At 36.3% G+C, this 23,147-nt stretch overlaps 1 protein-coding gene across 5 annotated transcripts in view; it reads right to left on the bottom strand.

The window, feature by feature from the left end:
* The window catches only part of RYR2 (ryanodine receptor 2), a 370,828-nt gene that overhangs the window by 105,170 nt on the left and 242,511 nt on the right, over positions 1 to 23,147 (bottom strand). For all 5 annotated transcript variants that reach the window (XM_069852347.1, XM_069852349.1, XM_069852348.1 and 2 more), the window contains 15 exons: positions 22,222 to 23,023; positions 21,527 to 21,727; positions 21,299 to 21,404; positions 17,477 to 17,620; positions 13,419 to 13,692; positions 11,021 to 11,135; positions 10,567 to 10,699; positions 9,260 to 9,363; positions 7,738 to 7,873; positions 6,876 to 7,062; positions 6,304 to 6,409; positions 5,594 to 5,714; positions 3,117 to 3,286; positions 1,883 to 2,103; positions 395 to 485 (listed from right to left, as the gene is read on the bottom strand). In XM_069852347.1, the coding sequence (XP_069708448.1) occupies positions 395 to 485; positions 1,883 to 2,103; positions 3,117 to 3,286; positions 5,594 to 5,714; positions 6,304 to 6,409; positions 6,876 to 7,062; positions 7,738 to 7,873; positions 9,260 to 9,363; positions 10,567 to 10,699; positions 11,021 to 11,135; positions 13,419 to 13,692; positions 17,477 to 17,620; positions 21,299 to 21,404; positions 21,527 to 21,727; positions 22,222 to 23,023 (2,911 nt within the window). The remainder of the gene's footprint in view (positions 1 to 394; positions 486 to 1,882; positions 2,104 to 3,116; positions 3,287 to 5,593; positions 5,715 to 6,303; positions 6,410 to 6,875; positions 7,063 to 7,737; positions 7,874 to 9,259; positions 9,364 to 10,566; positions 10,700 to 11,020; positions 11,136 to 13,418; positions 13,693 to 17,476; positions 17,621 to 21,298; positions 21,405 to 21,526; positions 21,728 to 22,221; positions 23,024 to 23,147) is intronic.

Genomic DNA, 23,147 nt, shown 5'->3' with positions numbered 1-23,147 from the left:
ACAGGAAAAGATTTTATTTTCCAAGAGCAGGGGAAGGCAACAGAGGGTAGAAATAAGGGTAAACCTAGATCATCAGTTCCTCTCTTCCTCTATGCACTGGGTTCTGCCACCAAGGGAGTTTCTATTGTTTCCATATGGGCTTAAAAAAAGAGAGGTAATTAAAGAAGCAAACATGACACACAGACTACATAATTCTATATGGATGGATGTAAATTACACGGGACTCCTGCTGAGAAAGCACTTTATCTTTAAAGAACGATGGTCTTACGTTATTGCAGAGCGGAGATAAGGTAACAAAGAAAACAGAGAATATTGTTCATGCAAGTATTTTCTGTTGCATTTTGTTACAAGTAATGCTGTTGAATATTATGAATGCTGTAATATATACTTTTACCTTGAGAGGCATCTTTGCATGTTCATTTAATAGAGGAACATCAAATACTAATCTCCTTAGCAAATGCTGCATCATGGAAGGCCGCAACTGCCTAAAAGCAGACAAATCATTTCAAAGGGATGTACCAGCATGTACATAATGTAAATGTAATGTAAATGTTCATGTAAATAATTAACAAACACATGAAAGCAATTTGTCACATCTATGACATTAAAATTATTTAAATTTGCAAAGTAATAGGATTTTGCTTGTGGCCCTAAAAAAATATATGTCAAAAGGAAGCAAACACGTGCCTACCAAAGCAAACATTTTGAACAAGCTGCAAATCAAATCTTTAAGTAAGCTGAGACACTATCTCACCTATAGACAGAGAAAAATAGGAAATAAAATACTGAATTTTGATATTGCATATTATGATCACCATGCCCATAAGAAAAGTGTCTAAAGTTAATTGCTTGTAATACATCACAATGGCTCTTAAAATATCCTAGAAACTAATAAAGACCTATGAGCATTAACTCTAGCGGCAGATAGAAATGGTTGGACTCGATGATCCAAGAGGTCTTTTCCAACCTGTTGATTCTATGATTCTAAAACTCTTTAGATGTACTAAACAAGACATGTGGCAGTGGCAACAAAGTGGAAGGACATAAGAAATAGGTATAGTGTGTATGTTAGAATGGCATGGACTTTAAACCTTTCCAGATAAACAGCAAACAGAGGTCAATTTTGGGGGGTTTTATCAAGGCAATATATATATAAAATGATCAGCGTGGTACATTTTTTTTAAGGAAATGCTATACAGTACTTTTTTACAGTACTATAATATGCCTGTCTGTCATTTCTGAACACATTTCCACATTATGCAAAAAAAATGGTGAAATATTAAAAAATCTTAGTTGATTTTAAAGCCTAAATATTGCTAACTTTAACTAGAAATTGAATTGATAAGTTCCTAGTCAACTTATTATAATTGAGTCTCTAGTCTTATAAAAAGCTGGATAATAATCACTTGAGTTTGAGCTTGCAGATACCCAAACAAAATTTGTTCTGCAGGTGTCAGTAATGAGGTATAACAACACTAGTCATTGATTAGGATTTTAAATTAAACACAACTTAAATAAACATCTCCATAGAACTGTATAATCTACTGATCATTGGCCATACTGTAAATCTGTACAGCCAAAAGTATGTAAATAGCACTTCAACATATGCACAATTACACATTTCCAGAGCTTTGTCTTTTTGCAATACATCCTCTTAGTTACCCAACAAAATTTTAATTTTAAAAAATTTGGTAATAGCAATATGACTGAGGACTGCACATGAGTGATTAATAATGTTGTAAATTGAATACAGTGTACTTAAAATTATCACAACTTTAACTTCATTGTATTCCTGGTGGCATAGTTCTGCATCCCTGTTTTATAAAAATCATAGCCTTCTTTATCAATTAAAATTCCTGCACAGCCAGGAGTATTTTCTTACCCACAGATAGACAGCAAACACTCTTCAATAGAATCTCGCTGAGCTTTGGTAAGAGAGCATCCCTTTGAGAGTCTGTACACAGTATGTAACAAAGAATCAATGAGGGAAGCGTGGTGCTCTGTGCCGGCAAAAAGAGGAGCACATCTAGTCAATAGTGGCAAGACTGCTGTGCAGAGGTATCGATTGAGAGCCAAAGCCATATCTGTAGCACTTAAAGCAGCCTATGAATTAAATGGGAAAGAAATTAGAGTTGTCTCATCAATGTTGTTACAAATAAAAAGAAGTTCTTGTTTGTTTTTCTTTTGTAGTAGTTATAAGGAGGGAAATTTCCAAAACACACAAATGAGGATTCAATACCCACTGGAAGCTGGAGGCTTAGCTTCTTTTCTTGTGTCTAAAGTGTCCAGATGGTTTTCATTTTGGTTTTAATAAATGAAAATAAACACTAAAGGTAGTCATTTAAAAACCAAACAAATTTCAAGACTGTATTAAAGAATGTCAAAGTCAATTATACAGAATACTCCAATATTAGGTAATACAAGTCAAGTCTGCCTTTACAAAACTCAGTATCATTCTGTGTTATGATCAAGCCCAAGTTCCAAGTGAGGAAAAAATTCTCATTTGCTCTTTCTTAAAAAACAACATAGCTATTTTTGTATTGAAATAAAAGGTCAATTAGGGAAATAAAATCCATGTCTTAGCCCTCGTATAAGCTCTCTAAACGTGATCCTTCTGGATCAAGCCAGCAAGAAAAAAATGATGCAAATAAAACTCAGAGAAGAAAAAAAAAACCACAGTAATTTTGAGGAGGAATTACAACAAAAATCTAATTATTTCTGAGGCAGCAGTGTAGGTGTCCCTAACAAATGCATGTAGACTAACGCTTTCTGTGTATCTCTGGAAACAGACTTCAGTTATTATGCTTCACTGGCAGCTTATGTGATTTTGATTCCATAGCACAAGCTCAGAAAATCCCCAGGAGAAAGGCACTGCATCTCTTATGGATATGGGTATCAGTGGGGTCTCTTTATAAAGTAAACATCATTCTGAAGAATGCACTTTCACTGTTCTTCAAGTATTCTCAAAGCTCAGCAGCAACAGGCAGCTCACCCAGCATTTGAGAAATGCAGAAGACAATACGAAGAAATAAAAAAATGTATTTTTAAGGGATAAAAAATGCTGCAGTGTTCAGTAAGGTAACATAACCAAAATAACAACAGACTTAAACTCTTACTGTATCTAAAGAAGCAGCAGCACGAAGATCTGGCAGAAAGCCAACTTCAAGAAGGTGTAGAAGAAAATCCTGGTCCTCAATTCCATAGACCCTGTCAAGGAACAAAACCATGGCTGCCTTGTGATCTGGGCAAAACCCCGCAGACATGTCAGGTTCCACCACAGTACCATCTAAAAGGAAGAAATAAGACTTCAATGACAAGGATCATTCTTCACCAGCACACTAGTCAGTCATTCTACTATTTGTCAGACATTTTTAGTCTCTGTTAATATCTAAGCATCTTCCCCATGGTTTTGTTACACAAAGGCAACATATTTGTTGTTAACTGAAAAAGAATGCACGAGGCGAATTCTAGTCAGATATACCTTAAAGTTCATATGTGATTTTCTGTTCATTCTTTGTGTATTAAGGGTTTCTTGTCAATTGATATTCTAATATGGTGAGTACCCAAAACACACTAACTCATCTCCAGAACAACCTAGTTCTTAGAGGAGCAGATAGAAAGTAAAAACCACAACAACTCTACATCAAACACCCCCAGAATGCAGCACTGGTGATCATATCTGTAGTGTAGGAAAATGAATTAAGATTGTGCTAAAAAGTCCTCTCTATCTGAAAACTTCCAAATATCTGGAAAGAATTCATTGAAATATTTTTAAATATTGATGCTTTCTTTTTCAAAAATCAAATAAACAATTTTTTGTCTATGAGCTGTACTGTGTGCTACTGAGATATCACCTATACAACTATTACTATTTGGATATACATAAAAGTGGTGTAATAGGATGATAATCTCTACTACTGCAACTTATTGGGCACCCTTGCACTGTAAGACCCTAGACAATCCATGTTGCAATTCTGATGTTCTCTCTCTGGATACCAAAAAAGCAGATGTAATTCCTTTTCCTTTTATATTGATGCTCACATATCTCCCACTATTGCAATCAGTTCCATGTAGGCAGAAAGCACCTATAACTTCACTATAGCTGCTGAAGAACAACTCCGGTGTTAGAGTTAGAACAGCAACAGCAACAGCTAAGGATTATGCTATCAAGAGATTGAATTTTTTGAAAAATATTATAAAAATTAGAAAGCATGCATATTCAAATTTCTTTTTAAAGTTGTAATAGATTTTCATGATTCAATTTAAATCACTTGGAATTACATCAGTGATTTAAGTGCACACAGAACTATTGCCTATAGCATGTGGAAAAAACCCCAAAACATTTGGGTCAATGAAAGGCAAAATGAAGACTAGGGCAGTATAACCCCTTCCACTGCAGGGGAAGATCAGGTTCACTACCACCTGAGGAACCTGAACATATATAAGTCTATGGGACCTGATGAGATGTACCCAAGAGTCCTGAGGGAACTAGCTGATGTGGTGGCCAAGCCAATCTCCATGATATTTGAAAAGTCATGGCAGTCAGGAGAAGTTCCTGGTAAACAGAAGAAGGGCAACATTCTCCCCATTTCTAAAAAGGGTAGAAAACATGATCCTGGGAACTATCAACCTGCCAGCCTCACCTCTGTGCCTGGGAAGATCATGGAACAGATCCTCCTAGATGCTCATGGAGGACACGGAGGTCATTAACGGCAGCCAGCATGGCTTCACCAGGAGCAAATCCTGTATGACCAACCTAGTGGCTTTCTATGATGGGGTGACCACATCAGTGGACACAGAAAAAGCAATAGATATAATCTATCTGGATTTCTGTAAAGCCTTTGACACAGTGCCTCACACCACCCTTCTCAATAAATTGGAGAGATACAGGTTTGGTGGATAAGGAACTGGTTGGATGGTCACATTCAGAGAGTAGTGGTCAATGAACCTGTGTCCAGATGTAGATCCATGAAAAGTGGTGTCCCTCGGTGGTCCACAATGGGACCAGTGCCATTTAATATCTTTATTAATGATATAGAGTGAGAGAGAGTGCACCATCAGCAAGTTTGTAGATGACGCCAAGCTGAGTGATGCCGTTGTCACACCAGAAGAATGGGATGTCATTCAGAGGGACCTGGACAAGCCAGAGAAGTGAGCTAGAGTGAACCTTATGAGATTCAACAAGGCCAAATTGGAAGGGGGAAGATTTAGGTTAGACATTAGGAAGAAATTCTTCATGATGAAGATGGTGAGACACTGGAACAGGCTGTCTAGGGAATTTGTGTATGCCCTCTCCCTGGAGATGTTCAAGGCCAGGCTGGGTGGGACCTTGAGCTGTCTGATCTAGGGAGAGGTGTCCCTGCCCATGGTAGAGGGGTTTGAACTAGATGATCTTTAATGTCCCTTCCAACCCACACCAGTCTATGCTTCTATGATTTGAAATATACGTGACTTCTCTTCTGATTCACATAATAAATACTTCAATTTCTATAACATTTTAAAATACTAAGAGAAGAACGAGTATCAATATGGGATTAAATTACAAAACATAAGAATGGGATGGAAGGAAGAAAGAGTGGAATAATCAACTTACCTTTAGCTATGGTTGGCATGTGGAAAGGAATACTAATTACTCCCACCAAATCTTCCAGTGGAATCAAAGACCGTAGAATTGATCTGATTCTAATGGCTTCCCCCTTACCAGCATGGATTAGCTAAGGAAAAGTCAAATACAAAATTAAGAAAGTCTTCCTTTTATTTTCTGTAAGTGTTCATGTGTTGACACTCTGGAAACTTCATGAATCTTGAGACATAAGAATGACTGTTCTCAAAACCATATTATAATTAATAATATAAATTTCATGCAACCTGTATTTATTTGCTGTATTTAGGATGCAAATGTGCAAAGTGTAGAAATCTAGATGTTTGGTTATTAAATAAGGCTAAGCCCATTTTCAGAATGCAATGTTAGGTAAAATACATGAACAAAGCATTAAAATGTGGGAGGGGTAGTAAAAGCAGATTTTCAGATAAAAAAAAAAGGTATTTTTTCTGTCCTTCCCAAATAACAATACTTTCAGGTATGCCAGTTGCTTTCATTTTCTTTTAAAAAAATGCAGCAAAACAGGGACAGTTTACAGAAATTCTTTGCAAGTTATCAGATGAACATTAAGATACTATGTAACAATACCACTGCTTTTATACTTGATAACATGTTCCTGTAAAAAAAGCCAAACAGCAATCTACCAGACAGTAAAACTGGTAAGTCTTTATTTTTCCAAATCATGAAGACACAAAACTTACATGCATTTCAGGGGCACAACGTCCTAAGAGATCAATCAAAGCAGCATAAAAGGTCATGATTGCATTTCCCATGTGAATAGTGTCATCCTCTTGTTCTTCTGTTTCACTGTAATTAGTTAAATGTTAAAAATACAAGGAAGTTTTTACATCAGGAGTGAATGAAGAAAATCTGCTTAGAGGTGTAACAGCTTACATGCAGTGGCTTCATGTTAACCACTGCACTTTTAGCAGACTAACACAGAATGGAACTTGACCCTAAAAGATTGTAGTTACCAGTTTGTAAATTGTAAATTACCATTTACATGTCTCATTTTGCATCAGGGTATTGATTCTTAACTAACTGACAAAGAACAAACAGAATTCTAAAGAGGGCTTGATATTTAGAGAGAGTTACTTAAATTAATAGTGCAGGGGACCCACTATCTGGCAGGAGACAAATCTCTAGCCTCCGCAGAATCTAAGGAAGAATTCAGTTGATAGTTCACATGTTAAAACAAACAAGTCACTTCACAATTAAGAATAAAAAAAAACAAACAAAAATATGACTATGTAAGAAATTCCACTGCACCTACAGGGTTTTACTAGATCCATTACTTGGGGAAGCTCCATCTCTTGTTGGATCTTCTGATATTTGTATTGCTTCTTCCATGGCAGCAAGTAAGCCATTGCCTCCTTCTCCTCTCAGAGCTGGACCAAAGCATTCAGGTCGACGGATAAGCAGTCTGACTACAACATTAGCATTCTCCTCCACACTCTCTCCTACCACACAGAACAAATATCAAGATTTAAGCTTATACCAAAAATATAGAATCAGAAAAAGGTACACTTAAGTGCAGAATGTATGCATCCGTAGATACTTTTAGCTACAAAACAATTTAAATATCAGACAGTTACATAAATACACATACTGCTCTATTAGTGTAATAAAAGCTATGAAATAAAATGTGATTTAATTAAAATCTAAATAGAGACAAAGAAGTAACTATGTAATAAAAGATACTTAAAGCATCACTGAAGCTATTGATTTGTAGTAAAGATTCACATTTGAGTGAGAGAGTTTATGAGGAGACCAATATAGCTGCAAAACACTAAAATTGGACTACCTAAATCTTTATCAAAAGATAGCGGTTTGGCTCTACATTTACCATGAGTTTTAACATAAAAAGATTTAGGACTCTCCATTCTATTTCCAAAGGAGATACAGGCATTTCAAAGACTAAAGATGGGTCTGAAAAATGAGACATAGGCTCACAGGACCTTATATGACTTGCAAAACGGGCACCTAAGTTACCACGTCTTGCATAATTCTACTCTTTCTGCAAACTGTCCTTTAAACTTATGGTAACTTATGAAGTTGGCTTGTATTACTGTTTTACATTACAAACTTATTTGAACACTAGAGAAAGTTATAAAATATACAGGCTTCTACTTTACCATTGCAAAAAACAGCAAAACGAAGAAAATCCAAATATCGCTCTCCTTCAACAGGATTCCATCCTATGTCTGGGTAGCCTTTAGAAATCAACAAAGGACAACTCTGCAATCCACATCCAGCCAAGTAACGAACCACCTAAAAGCAAAGTAAGATGAAAAAAAAAGATATTAATTGTGAGAAAGGAGTCCAGTTTCAAAGGGAAGCATCTTCATAAGTTGTCCCAGATATGATGTCCAGGTTCTGTTATCCCTGACAAAAACATATCATATCTTGGGCAAATCATAAAAGTAGTCTCTTTGTGAGTTCACTTTCCCAGTCTTTTCCCACTTCTTCCATGAACTGTAAGACCTTTCCTATATTAATTCTATTTTTCCTCTCTCTAAACCACACTTTTGCTATATATATCTCATTTGTTTTGTAACCCTGAGTATTATAAATTAGGCAGTTTTATAATATTCCCCACACACATGCTGTCCATATATGACAACACATCTTCTAATATAACTGTACAACTTTTACAACTCACAGGTCTACTGATTTATTTTAATCTTTTTTTTTCACTTGCCTTTTTTCTTCCACTCTTTCTAAACACACAGTAGTTACACTCCGTGTAATTCAGACATATAGCCTCAGTATATTTCAGTTGGCCCTCTTCATTCTCAATTGAAAGAATTATAAGCATAGCCTTTAACCAGTTCAGACATCTTCTTTTGCTGACCATTTTTAGAACAATAAGTATAAAAATGTGCTTTTAAACACACATACTCCATCTTCCTGTGCCAAGAAAGGATCACTCACAGTTATATTACTCCTGACAGATGCTTTTCTATGAAGGTTATAGTATCTTCAGAATTGAAGGTTTTCACAAACAAATTGGAGAATGTATTCCATTGCCTTACTTTCCATTAGAAAGTGTTCTTTAATGTCTGTCTTGTATCTGATTTTCCATTAATTCAGCTGCTTTTCTTATCCACCACTGACACAGAAACCATTATTCTAGTCCTTCCTGCACCAGCAACTTACATATTCTACAAAACTGTCACATGCTTTCTTGAGGTTTGTATTATTTAGTCTAATTAATCCAATTCCTTCAATCTTTTCTGAAGCAGGTTTGAACGTTAAGAAAAAAATTAAATAGATATAGACAGATATCTCTACCAAAATTTGTCATATATTCTTATAAGTTTTCACAAGGCTTGTAGAAACATCTATTGCATCATGCCACCACTGCATGTCACCATCAAGATTGCAAAACAAATAAAGTTTTTAGCAATTAAATTTTGTTGTGTGTGGACTCTGCTACTCCTGAAGTAAGAGTTGCCCTTGAGGCAATTCATTTTGATTACCTCTGTGTATGTAATAACTCTAAACTCAGTTCAACTATCCACACCAACAGCAGAAAGAACAATCAGATCCTGATAGTCTTCCCCTGAAAGTCACCTAAACTTTGATTACTTCAGGAAACGGGAATCTTCCACTCTCTATAGGGGGAAAATAATGCTTGATAAAGAAGCTACCAACCTTCTCCAGATCAGGCTCCCTTAAAGCCAGTGCAAGTTCATTGTTATCCATCACAGAGGCTGCTGCAACATCTAAAGGAGTTGATCCTCGCATAGAAGGAGAGGCTGTTAAAATAACATTGAGTTTCAACATCAAATTAAAAAACCAACAAAATCATAGGAAATATATGACAACATTTTTTAATAAAATATAATACTTTGTCATTAGTTGGCACATGATTATAGGCATGTAATTTATACCACTGTTTATAATTAATCACTATGAGTCACATGAAATTTGACATTGATATGAAATCAAAAAACAATGTAGATGTTCAAGCTAGAAACAATTTTTCTTCCATGTTCCTATTCTCATCACACGTTCTGTTTTAAGATCTCAAGTTTTCTAATTATCCTAATTGAAATGTCATTTTGAGGAAAAGGTAGCAGGGATCTAAAACACTGACATTTTATCAAACACCTTGAAACAAAAAATGTTTTTAAGCTTTAAAATATATGATTATGCTATTTATTTCTTTTTAAAAAGCAGTCATTATAGCATTAGAAAAAGCTAAGGTTTTCATATTAATACTCCAAATGCATTTGATTGGGGCACTTTCTCTCCAAAAGGATTATTAGCTCATGTTTCTGTCCTGTACCTACACATTAATAAGGAATTTGTGATCATTTAAAAAAATTAGTTTGATGATTTTAAATAATTATGTATTCTCAATTACAAGTACTAAATTAAATTAAGGATAAATGTATCACCTCTACAACACTTCAGCTTAGAAAAGAAAGGCTAACATATTAAGAAACTTTTGTGATTCACTTCTAGGCATCTATACATGCACTCCCAAGCAAACGAGCTCTGTATTTCTTCTACTGCCATAGGTTTCTACTGTACAGTTTACAGAAGAAAGCACATAGAAGTAAGCTCGAGCAGTGAGAAGAAAGCACTAATGAAATGCTGCCAGCATTTACCTAGGATTCACTTATTCTGTTCCTCAAAATGTGCAACTAAACACCAACCCTCTGAGTGTCCAGACACATACAAAAAATGCATACTAAATTCCCTCAACTTAATGCCACTCTCAGGGGTTGTTTGAATTTAGCAACACAATTAATGAAGATATTTTTGCAGTAGGTAAAGGAGAAATTTCAACAAAAATAGCGTAAAGAGAAGGATGCAGAAAAACATAAGTGGAAATTTAAATAAAAATAAAAATAAAAATAAATATAAATACTAATATATTGAAAGTTTTAAGATTTTGGGTTTAAATGTTAGTTTTTGGTTTGAATCTCAAAAGCCACACACTTCTCACTCACCAAGGCCAACACTGCTGTTTTCCAATAAGTAGCTAAGATGATCAAACATAGCTTTTTGATTCTGTCTGCTGATGCGGCAAAAATAGCATAGAAAACGACAACAGTTTGCCACCATCTTTGGGAAAGTGATTTCCTAAAAAGCAAATGAAAAAGAGACTGAAGCTAAAACTCTAAGACAGGGATAAAACTTGCAAAAGATCATTTATGTAATAGCCTTTTAATTCACATTGTATCCCTTGCACCTCAGCAAATTTAAGTTTCACCCTGGAATCAACAGGGCTTTCTCAGCAAGTAAATAAATCCTTTAGCCCCAAAGATAAAGACCTGGACTCACCCATAAATTCTAGACTCAAACATGACTCTCATTACCTCCAGAGACTGCTTAGCGCCTTACAGGATAAAGCTTTTCACATCTATATTCTAAACTCGGTCTTATAATAGTGAATTGCTTTACCTTGGATTCTCCTCCACCAAGCACATTTACCATCACTTCCATGACAGTTTCATGCATGCCTAAAGCTCTCATGAGATTTGGATGTTGGTAAAATACTTTATTATTCATGATGTCTCTACAGAAAAACAAAATAAAAAATTGGATTAAAATGTTGTGGACCAATAGTTTATCTACTGTTATTTGCAAAGCAAGTTTACTGTGCAAGTATTACTTCAGGGACTTTTTCAGCTTTAATCTCCATCTCTTCTGATAGTCTATTTTTCTGTGCATATTGTAGAAGAACCTGACTCTTCTTTCCCTGTGAACTTATTGTCCTAATCATCACTTCATTACACCAGAGCAGGATGCTCTTAAATTTCTATTAGAAATTCCATTCTGGATCTAAAAATAACACCATGATCAAAAACTGCTACACTGGCTTGAATTTTAAGTTTAGCTAATGAATATTTTTTACCAAGTTTTCTTTTCAGAATATCTCAGCCTTGAGACATTTGACATCTTCCATCAAAAACAAGAAAAAACAGTTGTAGGGCAAAGAGAATGTATAACCAGTTACCCTCTAAGCATCAGAAATAGAAGCTGCATAAATATTACCTGAGTTCATGAGTTACTGCTCAAAAGAAACCCCGTCCTGTGTATTTCAGCAGAACAAATTTATCGAACAGATTTATCAGGCCTGATTATTATAATGCCAGTATTTTATGCAGAAATGTTACGTCCAATAAAAATATCTGGGTTAAAATGTAATTAAATTTCTAAAAACTGTAATTAGTCTTGAAATCACACACAACCCATAAATAAATGTGAAAGCAATCAGGTTGCATGAGAAAAGGACTAGAAAGTCCCTACAGAAAATACTATAGATAACTGTTCAAATTTCATTGTATGTTTTATAGCAGTCTCTTTTTTATCTGACCTAAAACTCCTGCAATCAGGCAGGGCAAATTTCAGCCTCATAAAAGATGAGACATTAAAAGGACTGTTCCATCAGTCTGACACCTACAAATCTGCAACTATCAATCGTGTAACTGAATGTATGCTGTTTCTCTGATACAGGTGGAACTACAGGAGTTTTTAACTTCCAGGAAAATCAGTTCATCTTTTTCCCCCAGACTTCACATCACAGGTGACAGAGGATAGGTCCTGCCTCCAAAAGCTATCCATATCGTATCACCTTTCTGTTCTAATCCTTCATGCTGTGGAAAATACCTTGATGGTACCAATCTGCCAAATCATTCTTAAGCAAGAATGAGTGACACTCAACTGGAATAAAGAAATTATTTCCACTCACATCAAAAAAATAGGCATTTCTAAAGAGGTGCTGGAGCCCAAGTTGGGTTATAAGAGGTATAAATAGCATAGCTAGGTAACCTACAAGATAAACAAGTCTATTCTAGAGGCTACCAAGAAGGGTGATAGGAACAGGGTGTGAGAATAGTAGCCTAACAGAAAGCATTCTTTCGAGCTCATGTCAGACTTCCACACACCACCAAAACCATTGTTAAAATTAAACCAGATTCACAAATTCTTAGCTTTTAATTTGTAGCAGAAAATATTGAGGAAAAAGACATAAAAGAACAAAAAGAAAGCAGCAACATGAAATTAAAACTCCCCCAAGACCATTCTGTTTGTGGTTTTGGTTTTTTTTTTTAATTCAGGCTCAAAATTGTCAGAATCTAGTTCTATCTCACTCATTTTAGCCTTCATTAGCTTAAATGATATCGAACAACTTGAATTCGAAGTACAAAGGTCAATTTAGAAATATCGGTATTTTGTGTCACTTAACAGGTGAAGGATTTTCCCCTTTGCCAATTCCTTAAAACACTGCAACAACTAGGGAACATTCAGGGGACTTGCTGGGAAACTAAGAAGTAGGCACTGTTCATTATGTGTAGATATCATGTGGATATTTGAAATTTTCAGAAAGCTCATTAGAAAAAAGCTATTTTGCACAACAAAAGCTTCTCTTTTCTTTGCATTCTTTACATAATATCATCTTTGGTTGTCAATGCTTTTGCTGATTGTGGATTTCTAACAGATCACAGCTGATGTTTAATCTCATCCAACAGCTCTCGGATGGCAACATTTCTTTGAAAAAAATGAGAGCAAAACCAATATCAACAAGATAGATGTTGTAAAACCATAAAAGATTATATAATGTTTTCAACTTTTCTCACAAGAAGTCTTATAGATGTCATTTGCTTCTCACCCAAAACAACGCATATACTCTGCAAAGGCTCTATCTGACAATTGAAGATACTACACAATTGACAGCAGCATCTGGATTAAACCCATACAGACTAATCACATTCAACTTTCATGTATAATGTTGACCATAACCATACAGCAAATAACAACAAATATCTATAAATAGGGGTGTTACACTCCAGTTATTTACCCTAATCCACGAATCATAAGTTTCTCTTCCTCCTTCCCCATTCTGACACTAAGCAAGGAACGGATTTGGCCGAGGGATGCCAGAAGATTGATTGTGTCTTCCACTGACACGCTATTTATGGTGTAGGTCTTTGGTAGGGCTCGAACCAGGCCACCAATGCCATCATACTGACGATGCAGCAATACAAACATGGCCCTCACTAATTCTGGATCTTCTATCACTGATTCCTGGGCCCAGCGTACCATTGTGTCTGAAATCAGCTGCTGAAGAGTAGCTGTGAAGAAAATACATAAATCACAAAATTACCATTAGTTACGCATATCTCTACTGGTAGTCCCTCAGAACCCAATGTGCAACATGAATTAGGATAAATTAAATTCTTAGAATATTTTTCTTGGTATTTCTTTAGCAGACCTGCATCCTGCTTGAGAAACTGTCAGCCTCTGGCCTGGGCAGGCGCACACTCTCCTGGGTGGAAATCTGGTTGGATGGCCGGGCCCAGAGAGTGGTGGTAAATGGTGTGAAATCCAGCAGGAGGCCAGTGACAAGTGGGGTTCCCCAGGGCTCAGTGCTGGGTCCAGCCCTGTTCAATGTCTTCATCAATGACCTGGAGGAAGGCATTGAGTGCACCCTTAGCAAGTTTGCGGACGACACTAAGCTGGGTGGAAGTGTCGATCTGCTGGAGGGTAGGGAGGCTCTGCAAAGGGATCTGAACAGGCTGGACCGCTGGGCTGAGTCCAGTGGCATGAGGTTTAACAAGGCCAAATGCCGGGTCCTGCACTTGGGGCACAAAAACCCTATGCAGTGCTACAGACTAGGAGAAGTCTGTCTAGAAAGCTGCCTGGAGGAGAGGGACCTGGGGGTGTTGGTTGACAACCAACTGAACATGAGCCAGCAGTGTGCCCAGGTGGCCAAGAAGGCCAATGGCATCTTGGCTTGTATGGGAAACGGCGTGACCAGCAGGTCCAGGGAGGTTATCCTCCCTCTGTACTCGGCACTGGTGAGACCACTCCTTGAATCCGGTGTTCAGTTCTGGGCTCCTCACCACAAGAAGGATATTGAGGCTCTGGAGCGAGTCCAGAGAAGAGCAACGAAGCTGGTGAAGGGGCTGGAGAACAGGCCTTATGAAGAACGGCTGAGAGAGCTGGGGTTGTTTAGCCTGGAGAAGAGGAGGCTGAGGGGAGACCTCATTGCTCTCTACAACTACCTGAAAGGAGGTTGTAGAGAGGAGGGTGCTGGCCTCTTCTCCCAAGTGACAGGGGACGGGACGAGAGGGAATGGCCTCAAGCTCTGCCAGGGGAGGTTTAGGCTGGACATTAGGAAAAAATTTTTCACAGAAAGGGTCATTGGGCACTGGAACAGGCTGCCCAGGGAGGTGGTTGATTCACTTTCCCTGGAGGTGTTTAAGGCACGGGTGGACGAGGTGCTAAGGGACATGGTTTAGTCTTTGATAGGAATGGTTGGACTCGATGATCTGGTGGGTCTCTTCCAACCTGGTTATTCTATGATTCTATGGCCATCAAAGGAAAATAAAATTGCACAAGAAGTAGAAACATCTCAAAACCAAAAGCTATATTTTAAATTAAAATACAGAAAAATCAAGCTAATAACATAAAAAATTATGAAAACATAAGATGCTCATAAAATCACTAGATGTATTTCTAGATATTGCTTTCAAGATTTTTCCAGGAATTCAGATTGAGTGAATAGAGAAATATACTAGTAGCTCATGTAAATGCTGCATTATTTATTTACACGTTTAAGCTCTGCATCCACTCAAAATTTTATAATGAACAAACCAGAATAATTCAACTTAGTCCTTTGCCAAAGCCAATGGCCCTTCAAAAGAAATAGAAATGAAAACACGCAAATCATATAAATGGTAAGTCATCATTTTCATATTTTGAATCCATTCTCTAATTAAGCAGCAAACCCATACCATATTGTCTCACTGACAATCTTTATTAGTTAGGAGATACAAATGTACTCATCTTTGGGGAAGTCATATTTTAAATTAGCTAAGCTACATAATGTCAGTTAAGATTTCAGACTACTGTTCAGAAAAATCACTCCTGAACTAACGGGCAAGACAAAGTATTTGACAAAGACAATCAAATAATGTTCTGCATCCCACCTCATGCAACTTTCATTCAAGTTTACAAGACATTGTCAGATCAATTCAGGCTTCTCTTGATATATTCTGGTAGTTATACACTAGAGAATTTCACCATTAGTACCTAATTAATCAATTTATTTCCATGATAATCAAATAACAGTGGAAGTTCGACAAGGGAAAGTTGACAATCCCTCCTAATTTCCATAAGCTGCCTAATTAATATCCTGATGTTGAAGAAGGTAGCTGATGCAAACATCAAAACTATTTTCAGATTCGAAATCTATGTGTTGAGACAGTAACATGATTTTGGAGGAAATCAGATGCAATTTGAGGGTAAACTCAAACAAATAAAAGTAAAACTACTTTTAAAAAAACTGAAGGGACAGGAATTTGCATGAAAGAGAATGTTTAACAAAGAAGCTAATATTTGCTCAGATGTGCTACTATAGGGCAAGGAAAAAAAGAACAATAGTACTTAATTTTACTGTTACTGTCCAAACACTTTACTACAGGCATTTCCAATGTCTCACTGCATAACATGTTTTTACTATTAGAAACAGTTTAAAATTACATAAAAGGATGAAATGCTTTGGGGCTGATATCTCAGAGAATTGAAATAAATAATTAGAAGAAACACAACAGTAAGTTTCCTTTGGGTTTTTTTGTTTGCAAGCTGTCATTTGGCTCTTGTTTTGATAACTACAATACACTACACCTATCTGTGGGTCTGGCTGTTAACTGCTTGCAAAGAAGAACCCAAGCAGCCTAGCCACCACAATAGAGAGTTTTGTGGGTGCTTTCGTGCTCTGAAAGATTGTTCAGCATTAGTTTAATATAATACTGTCTTTCTATACTAACATGAGAGAGAATTACATTTTACACAGCTTTAAGCTTACTACAGAAAAAAAATAGGAAACCATAGCATTCCTCACCACATTCTACATACACTAGCCTCTATCACTGCCTGATAACTGGAACATTTATAAACCATAAAGCCAGAAGGCACGCTTTTAGAAGGACAAAAATATACCGAAAGAATACTAAGTTAATACTAATGACTGGCAGCTAAGAAACCATCTCTTTATAAGTATCCTGGGGAAATGTTCTCATTCCATAGCTTTAGGCACTTACATTAAACCATCAAGTTAAACAGGCCAGCCACCCTAGGAATTCTGTGCAGTCAATGATGGAAAGCAAGTTTTTTTACAAAAGTCAGAACACCTAAACTTTGTACTCAGAAATTCAGTCCTGCTAGTAGGGTAGCAGCATAAAAATTAAGGCATTTGAAACTGTCACCCATCATAATAAAGAAAAAAAATTACGGAAATAAAATCAGCATTGACAAGTAAAATAAATAAAATTCCATAATGAGTTGGCACCAAGTACAGAACCTGGATGCCACTGACAATGACCCTTATCGAGATGGAAGTGCAGAAAGTGCCAGAAAAATGACAGATCAACAATCGCAGTCAGCAAATCTTGAATTCTAGGTTGGGTGGGGAGGCTCCACACAAGTACAGCTATGCAAACTATGGTCTAATTGCACTGTCTTCTTTAATTTGGTAGTCTTCATGCAAATACTGATTTGAAGCTCCTGCAGCTTTTTTATGAGCAAGCTCTCATAATCAGGACCTTGCTATACTGCTAGTCTGCACTATTTCTACAAAAAGCAAGTTACATCCTGGAAAAAATATTACTTGAAAAAAGATCAAGGGCAAAAATCCAGTAGAAGAAACTTTCCACTACATCCCACTGGAAACAAATGTCTATCATAAAAATTCCATCTGACCTTGTTTTGGGTCAGAGCTACAAACACTAAAGTACACAGATGTTTCACAAAAGAAACACCTTGTTTTGGCTGAAAATACATGAAGAACTTTCTCTTTTTCTTCTTTTCCTCATTTGGAATTAGGATACAATAACATTATTTTGTTTTGCTTACAGGATGTCTTAGTATCGTCATCAACCGGCTTCTCAGCTTGCTTCTTCTTCAAATAGGTAACTTTTTCCATAAGGTATAGAAGGCGCCCCCTAATGGTTAAATCATTGTTCCCATCCAAGGTTCCATCTTCATCTAGTTCAATTCCTGAAATAAGAAATGCATGCTAAATACTAAAAGAATAAAACTAAACAAGTTACAGACATGTTTTGTATCTTGTATGTACAAACATAATCAAACTGAACTATGCTGTTCTGCTTTGTTAGAACTACAAAGGATTTTGATATGGGATATGCTTAACTAGCAGTTTGGAACAAGTAGAGAACTGGTACAAGTGAGGGGAAGGAAACTGCAGCCAAAGATGATGTGATATGTTTATTGGATTAATTGTGTGTTATTACACATAAAAGGAATAGTATATATATTTCTGAAGCCAATTCCCCTAGTATGCATGTTCCAATGTTAATGTCTATATTTTGGACACAACATGATGTCCAGATGGAGATCCATGACAAGTGGTATCCCTCATGGGTCTGTACCGGGACCAGTGTTGTTTAATCTCTTTATTAATGATAGAGACAGCAAGATCAAATGCACCTTCAACAAGTTTGCAGATGACACTAAGCTGAGTGGTGCAGTTGTCACACCAGAAGTACAGGATGTCATCCAGAGGGACCTGGACAAGCTGGAGAAGAGGGCCTGTGTGAACCTCATGAGGAATAACTCCATGCCATTGGTGCATGGAGTTCTTTGTCCCCAAGTGCAGCACTTCACAATTCCCATTGTTTAAGTTCATGGGATTCCCATCAGCTCATTTATTTCATGTTTTCAACTTTATTCAGTCACACATTGTAAAGGAATTAAAAATCTTGACCTAGGCTTATTACTCATGCTAAAATAAGATAAAAGTAAAAAGGTTGTTCAACTATTTTTTCTAAGTTTTTAGATTCCAATATAAGTTCTAAAGTTAAAGACTTTACTGTGAGTTCTTTAGCAGTCTTGAATATTACAGTGTATTTCTTCACTACATCATTCTTCTCACTTTAACACATTCTTTTTTAATTGTCAGATTTTCTGCATTAACGACAGTTCCATTTCAAGTTATTTTGTTATTTTTTTGTCCTAAGAGTATAATTGACACTAAACTAAACAAGTATCATCAAGTTCAGATTTTACACTAAATCATATTACAAAATAGTTTGAATGGCAGTCTCCTCAACCAAACTAATTAACAGTAAAGACACTGAAATGTCTTATCAATCAGAACAGAGAGATGGTCTAAACTTACTCAAATTAAATGTATGTTTTCGCACAGTTAAGCTGTTGCCTGAGTTCTAAACTTATTTTTCTGATTTGCAAACTGTCACTCAAGCTTTTCACAAGATGTGAATCCCCAGATGGTGGCTGGCTAATCAACCAAACACAGTACTCTGGATATCTAATTGTTTTACCTATTTTGCAATAGTCGTATTTTGAATACACAGAGTAATTAATTCTGCTCTGCTGTAATGCATCCTCTGACCCAGAAAATTAATTTCCTACTTGTAGGTTATGCAAATCATTATTTTCTCATAAAGACAAGAATATAATGACAAAGCTAGGCTGTTATTTGAACAGAAATGAACGATAGCAAAAGACTAAAGAAAAATGAAAAATTAGAAAGATAAAATATCTTCTTTCAAATATTTCTAAATTCTATGATTTCATCTTTCTTTTCTTACAACTGACAGTTTACTTTGAATTTTTCTGTTTCATCTTTCATTTTTCATTTAAAATAAAAATATGCCATTTAAGGTGTCATAAGGCACCTTCATCAAGCTTGTTGATGATACACGTTGGAGGTAGCAGAAAATACTCAAGGGCAGTAAACTCAGCAGGGTAAAGGAATAGGCTGGCAGGATACTCAAAGTTCAGCAAGGTCAAATGCAAAGTCTTGCAACTTGGATAGATCAACCTTCTGTGACAACACAGGCTGGGCATGAACTGGTTAAAAAATACATCTTTGCAAAAAGAACTTTGGTGGCACTGCTGGACAGCAAGCTAGTCAGCAGTGCACTCTATCTGTAAGAAGAGTTAAAAATGTCCTGTATTAAATGTCCCTTATTAGCAGAAGTATAATCACTAGCTCAAAGCAAGTGATTATCCCCCAGTACTTGGCACTCATGAGATGACATCAAATACTACATTTTTGGGTTACCTAATACAAGAAAAACATTGAAAAGCTAGAGGGCATCTGACAACATCCCATTAAGATGACTGGTGGCTGGACTGCTTGTCCTATAAGGAACGGATGAAGGAACTGGGTTTTTCAACCTGCAGAACAGAAGCCCACCAAAACCTACAAGGAAGTTATCAAGAAAATGTAGCCATGCTCTTTTCTGACACAAGCAAGATACAATTGTCACACTAAAGCAGTCAGGGTTCCAAACTGACTGACATAAGGAAAAAAGAAAATATCACCACTGCAACACTGAAGCCCTGCAAAATGTGGCCCAAAGACATTTGGGAATCTCTGGACTTAGAAGCCTTCAAGACCCAAGTCCAAAAATTGCTGTGCAACCAGGTCTGAGTTCAGTGTTGACTGTGCTTTGAGAAGGAAGCTTCATTAAAGACTTTCCATGATATTTCATAACTTCATAAATCTGTGATTCTTTTAGGAAGAAAAATATCTTCAAAATGGACCAATATAACCAAGGATATCAACTGTGCTTGCTGTACCAAGAAAGAAAAGTCATGTATTATGAAGTCAGATATTGATGGCATGCTTTTATTTATTTAAATATTTAAAGGCAGTGAATTAAATAATTAAACATATTATTTCCAGTTAAACTGGGATCAATAAGGACTACAATGCAAGAGAAAAAAAATGCAGACATCCTCGCTTCCATGGCTCCTTTCTTGACCAGAGTATTAGTTTAAAAAATATTAACAAACATCCCTGCATTAGCTTCTTCTAGCCAATGCGGCATGATGCAAAAGTTCAGCTGCTTGTCTGCTCAGGCTGGCTGCTAAGTGTCTCCTTTAATTATTTTTTTTTTGAATAGTGTACTGAAGTAAAAAGAAGGAAAGAGTATTCTCCAAACAAGACAACAATCGTTTCCTCAATGCAAAATGTAAATGAGCGTGCACTCTGAATGAAACTACTGTATAAGTGAATCTGCAGTATTCATGGATCTGAACTTGACATTAAAAAAACACACATTCTGGTGTTTCACTTTTATAATGGTATTTTTGTCTTTAAATTGCTACTGTATTTCACATTTTACTATGACATATAATTTGGTTTTTATTAACTAAAGTAAAGAAATCAAAATCACAGAAATGTATCTGCTTCTTTTGATTATTAGTTTATTTCAATAGCTAATAAATTTCTATATCTTCATGCATGTCTGAGAAGAATCAGCCACTAATATTATGTTATATTGTGGTTAACATGGCCATGGTCAACTTGATACAGCAAAGATGATCTAAACAAACTTATGCAATGGGTTGCAAGGAGAGGAACCTCTTGAATAGTAAGTGAACTACAGCACTATCCAATACATTAAGCCCAAAAAAATTCCAACTTGTATGGGTAAAAAAACCCACTTTCCCTCATGAAGCAAAATATTCTGTATTCTCTTCTAATCTGACCAAACATGAGGATAAGAACATTTCCTTGGTCTTGACTATAAGCTGAGTATCTTTATCTGACAGTATTTATAATTCATATAGTGTATGCATATAGCCTACATAGTTGGTGTTTCTTACGTAAAATTATTTTCAAAAATTGCTTTTAAAGTTAATATAACTGAAAAAGTAAAAACATTCATTAATAAAACTTACCGCAGTGTGTCATTAGGTCTTCATGGAAATCCAAGAGTTGATCCCGAATTTCTTCAGGACAAGGACAATCATTTTTATCATCTTTAAAGTTCAGCAGCATGTTAATCTTAAAGAATACAAATGAAAGGCAAATGACATTGATCTCCAGAAGGATAAACTTTGAAAACAAACAGAACTCTGTGATATATAGAGCATAACAAAGAAAAAACTGTCCATTGTAAGCTGTACCTGTTCCTGAGGTGGGGATCGAAATTCTTTTGTTTTTCTAGCTGTCAAGGCAGCAGACATGTTCAAGGCCTGCATCACTTCATTGTACCGGAAGCGCTGATTTTCTTGAAGCTTGGCCACAAAATCATCTGAAAAGGCTACAATGGCTTCTATTCGGTGTCTTACTTGGCAATCACACAAGTACTGGAGTAGATGACACATCTGAGAAAACAGCATCATAAGAGAAAAAAAGAGTTGGCAAGCTAAAAATTATCTTCTGTATATTACGTAAAATAAGAATGGATTCCTTACAGCAGCAGTTACTATCAAATAAATTCAGTGACATATTTAATACTGACATTCATGACATCTGAAGTAATTCTACACCAGGAATAACTGGAATATGCAAGAGATATATGTACCTGAGACACATGAAATGTAAGACTTTTATTAAAGTTACAAGAGAATGGATTTACTCCTCGCTTCTAGGGAATTTCTTTCCTGTCTGGCTCCACAAAAATGAAAAATTCCTTGTTAATGTCATTGAGAAAGTAATTCTGTTTAATAAAACAACAGCTGTTTGATCTATGGTGAACGAGCTTATATCATAAGGAAGATTCTAAATCTTCTTGTTTCCTGAAAGAGAAATCACCAAATGAACTAAGAAGAAATCTGTAAAGAAAAGAGAACAACCACTACCACAACAGTATCATTACCTGTAACTTAACAGGTTCTGGAAGTTTCATCTGAAGGAGTCCTTCCTTTGGCACTTGCTCCCCTCTGGTTTCTTCCTCTCCTTCTTCTGACTTGAGGTCATCTAAACTCATCTCCTTCTCCAAGAAATCAGTTTCATCCTCCTGGCTCATTGCTTCTTTGAAAACCCGGGGCTCAATCAACTGCAAGATGTGCTTCAGATCCCCATCGTTGAAAATTCCCATAATTAGGAGGGTATAAAAGAGTTTGATGAGAGGGACAAATAGGAATTCTGTGGAACCTCCAACTGGATCTCTGACATGGAGACTGCCTTCCTGAACAGCTTCAGTCAGCATCTCTATGGTTTTGGCCTTTAAGATTTCCAGAGGGAATTCAGGGCTGAACTGAAAGCATTCACTGCTAATGCTTACAAAACTTGGAGAGGAGAACTGCATTCTTGGCCTTAATGATGTGCTAAGTCCTATGCCTGGGAGGCCATGTTTTTTGTTTTCATCAGGAAACAAAGTAATACTCTTTGTCTCATCTGTCATTGGAACTATAAATTCATTATTCATCATTAACCGGGCAGTTGCATAGGTATTGAGGTGGATGTCAATGAGTAAATCGTAATAACCTGCACGTAATAATCCTGGCATATATTTATTCTCAATAGCATATAGGAGCTGAGATTCATCCACATGGCTACACATAGCATGGGCCACTCGGTTGTTGCCTAAAGCACAAACAGCTGAATATAATCGGAGGGTATGGTAGTGAAATTTCAGCAATTCTTCTTGTTCTGTCAGCTCTAAAATATCAATTGTTCTGCAGAGAAAGAAAACAAAACAAAAAAAACCAACATTCCCTATCAGTCACAATATCAGTTCTAGGGATGGACTTTTTCTACATTTCAGCTCTCATGCAAGAAACACTTTCAACCTAAGAATCA

Source organism: Phaenicophaeus curvirostris, chromosome 2 (assembly GCF_032191515.1).
Source record: "Phaenicophaeus curvirostris isolate KB17595 chromosome 2, BPBGC_Pcur_1.0, whole genome shotgun sequence".
NCBI classification, from domain to species: Eukaryota; Metazoa; Chordata; class Aves; order Cuculiformes; family Cuculidae; genus Phaenicophaeus; species Phaenicophaeus curvirostris.
This window is presented reverse-complemented; position numbering and strand designations above follow the sequence as displayed.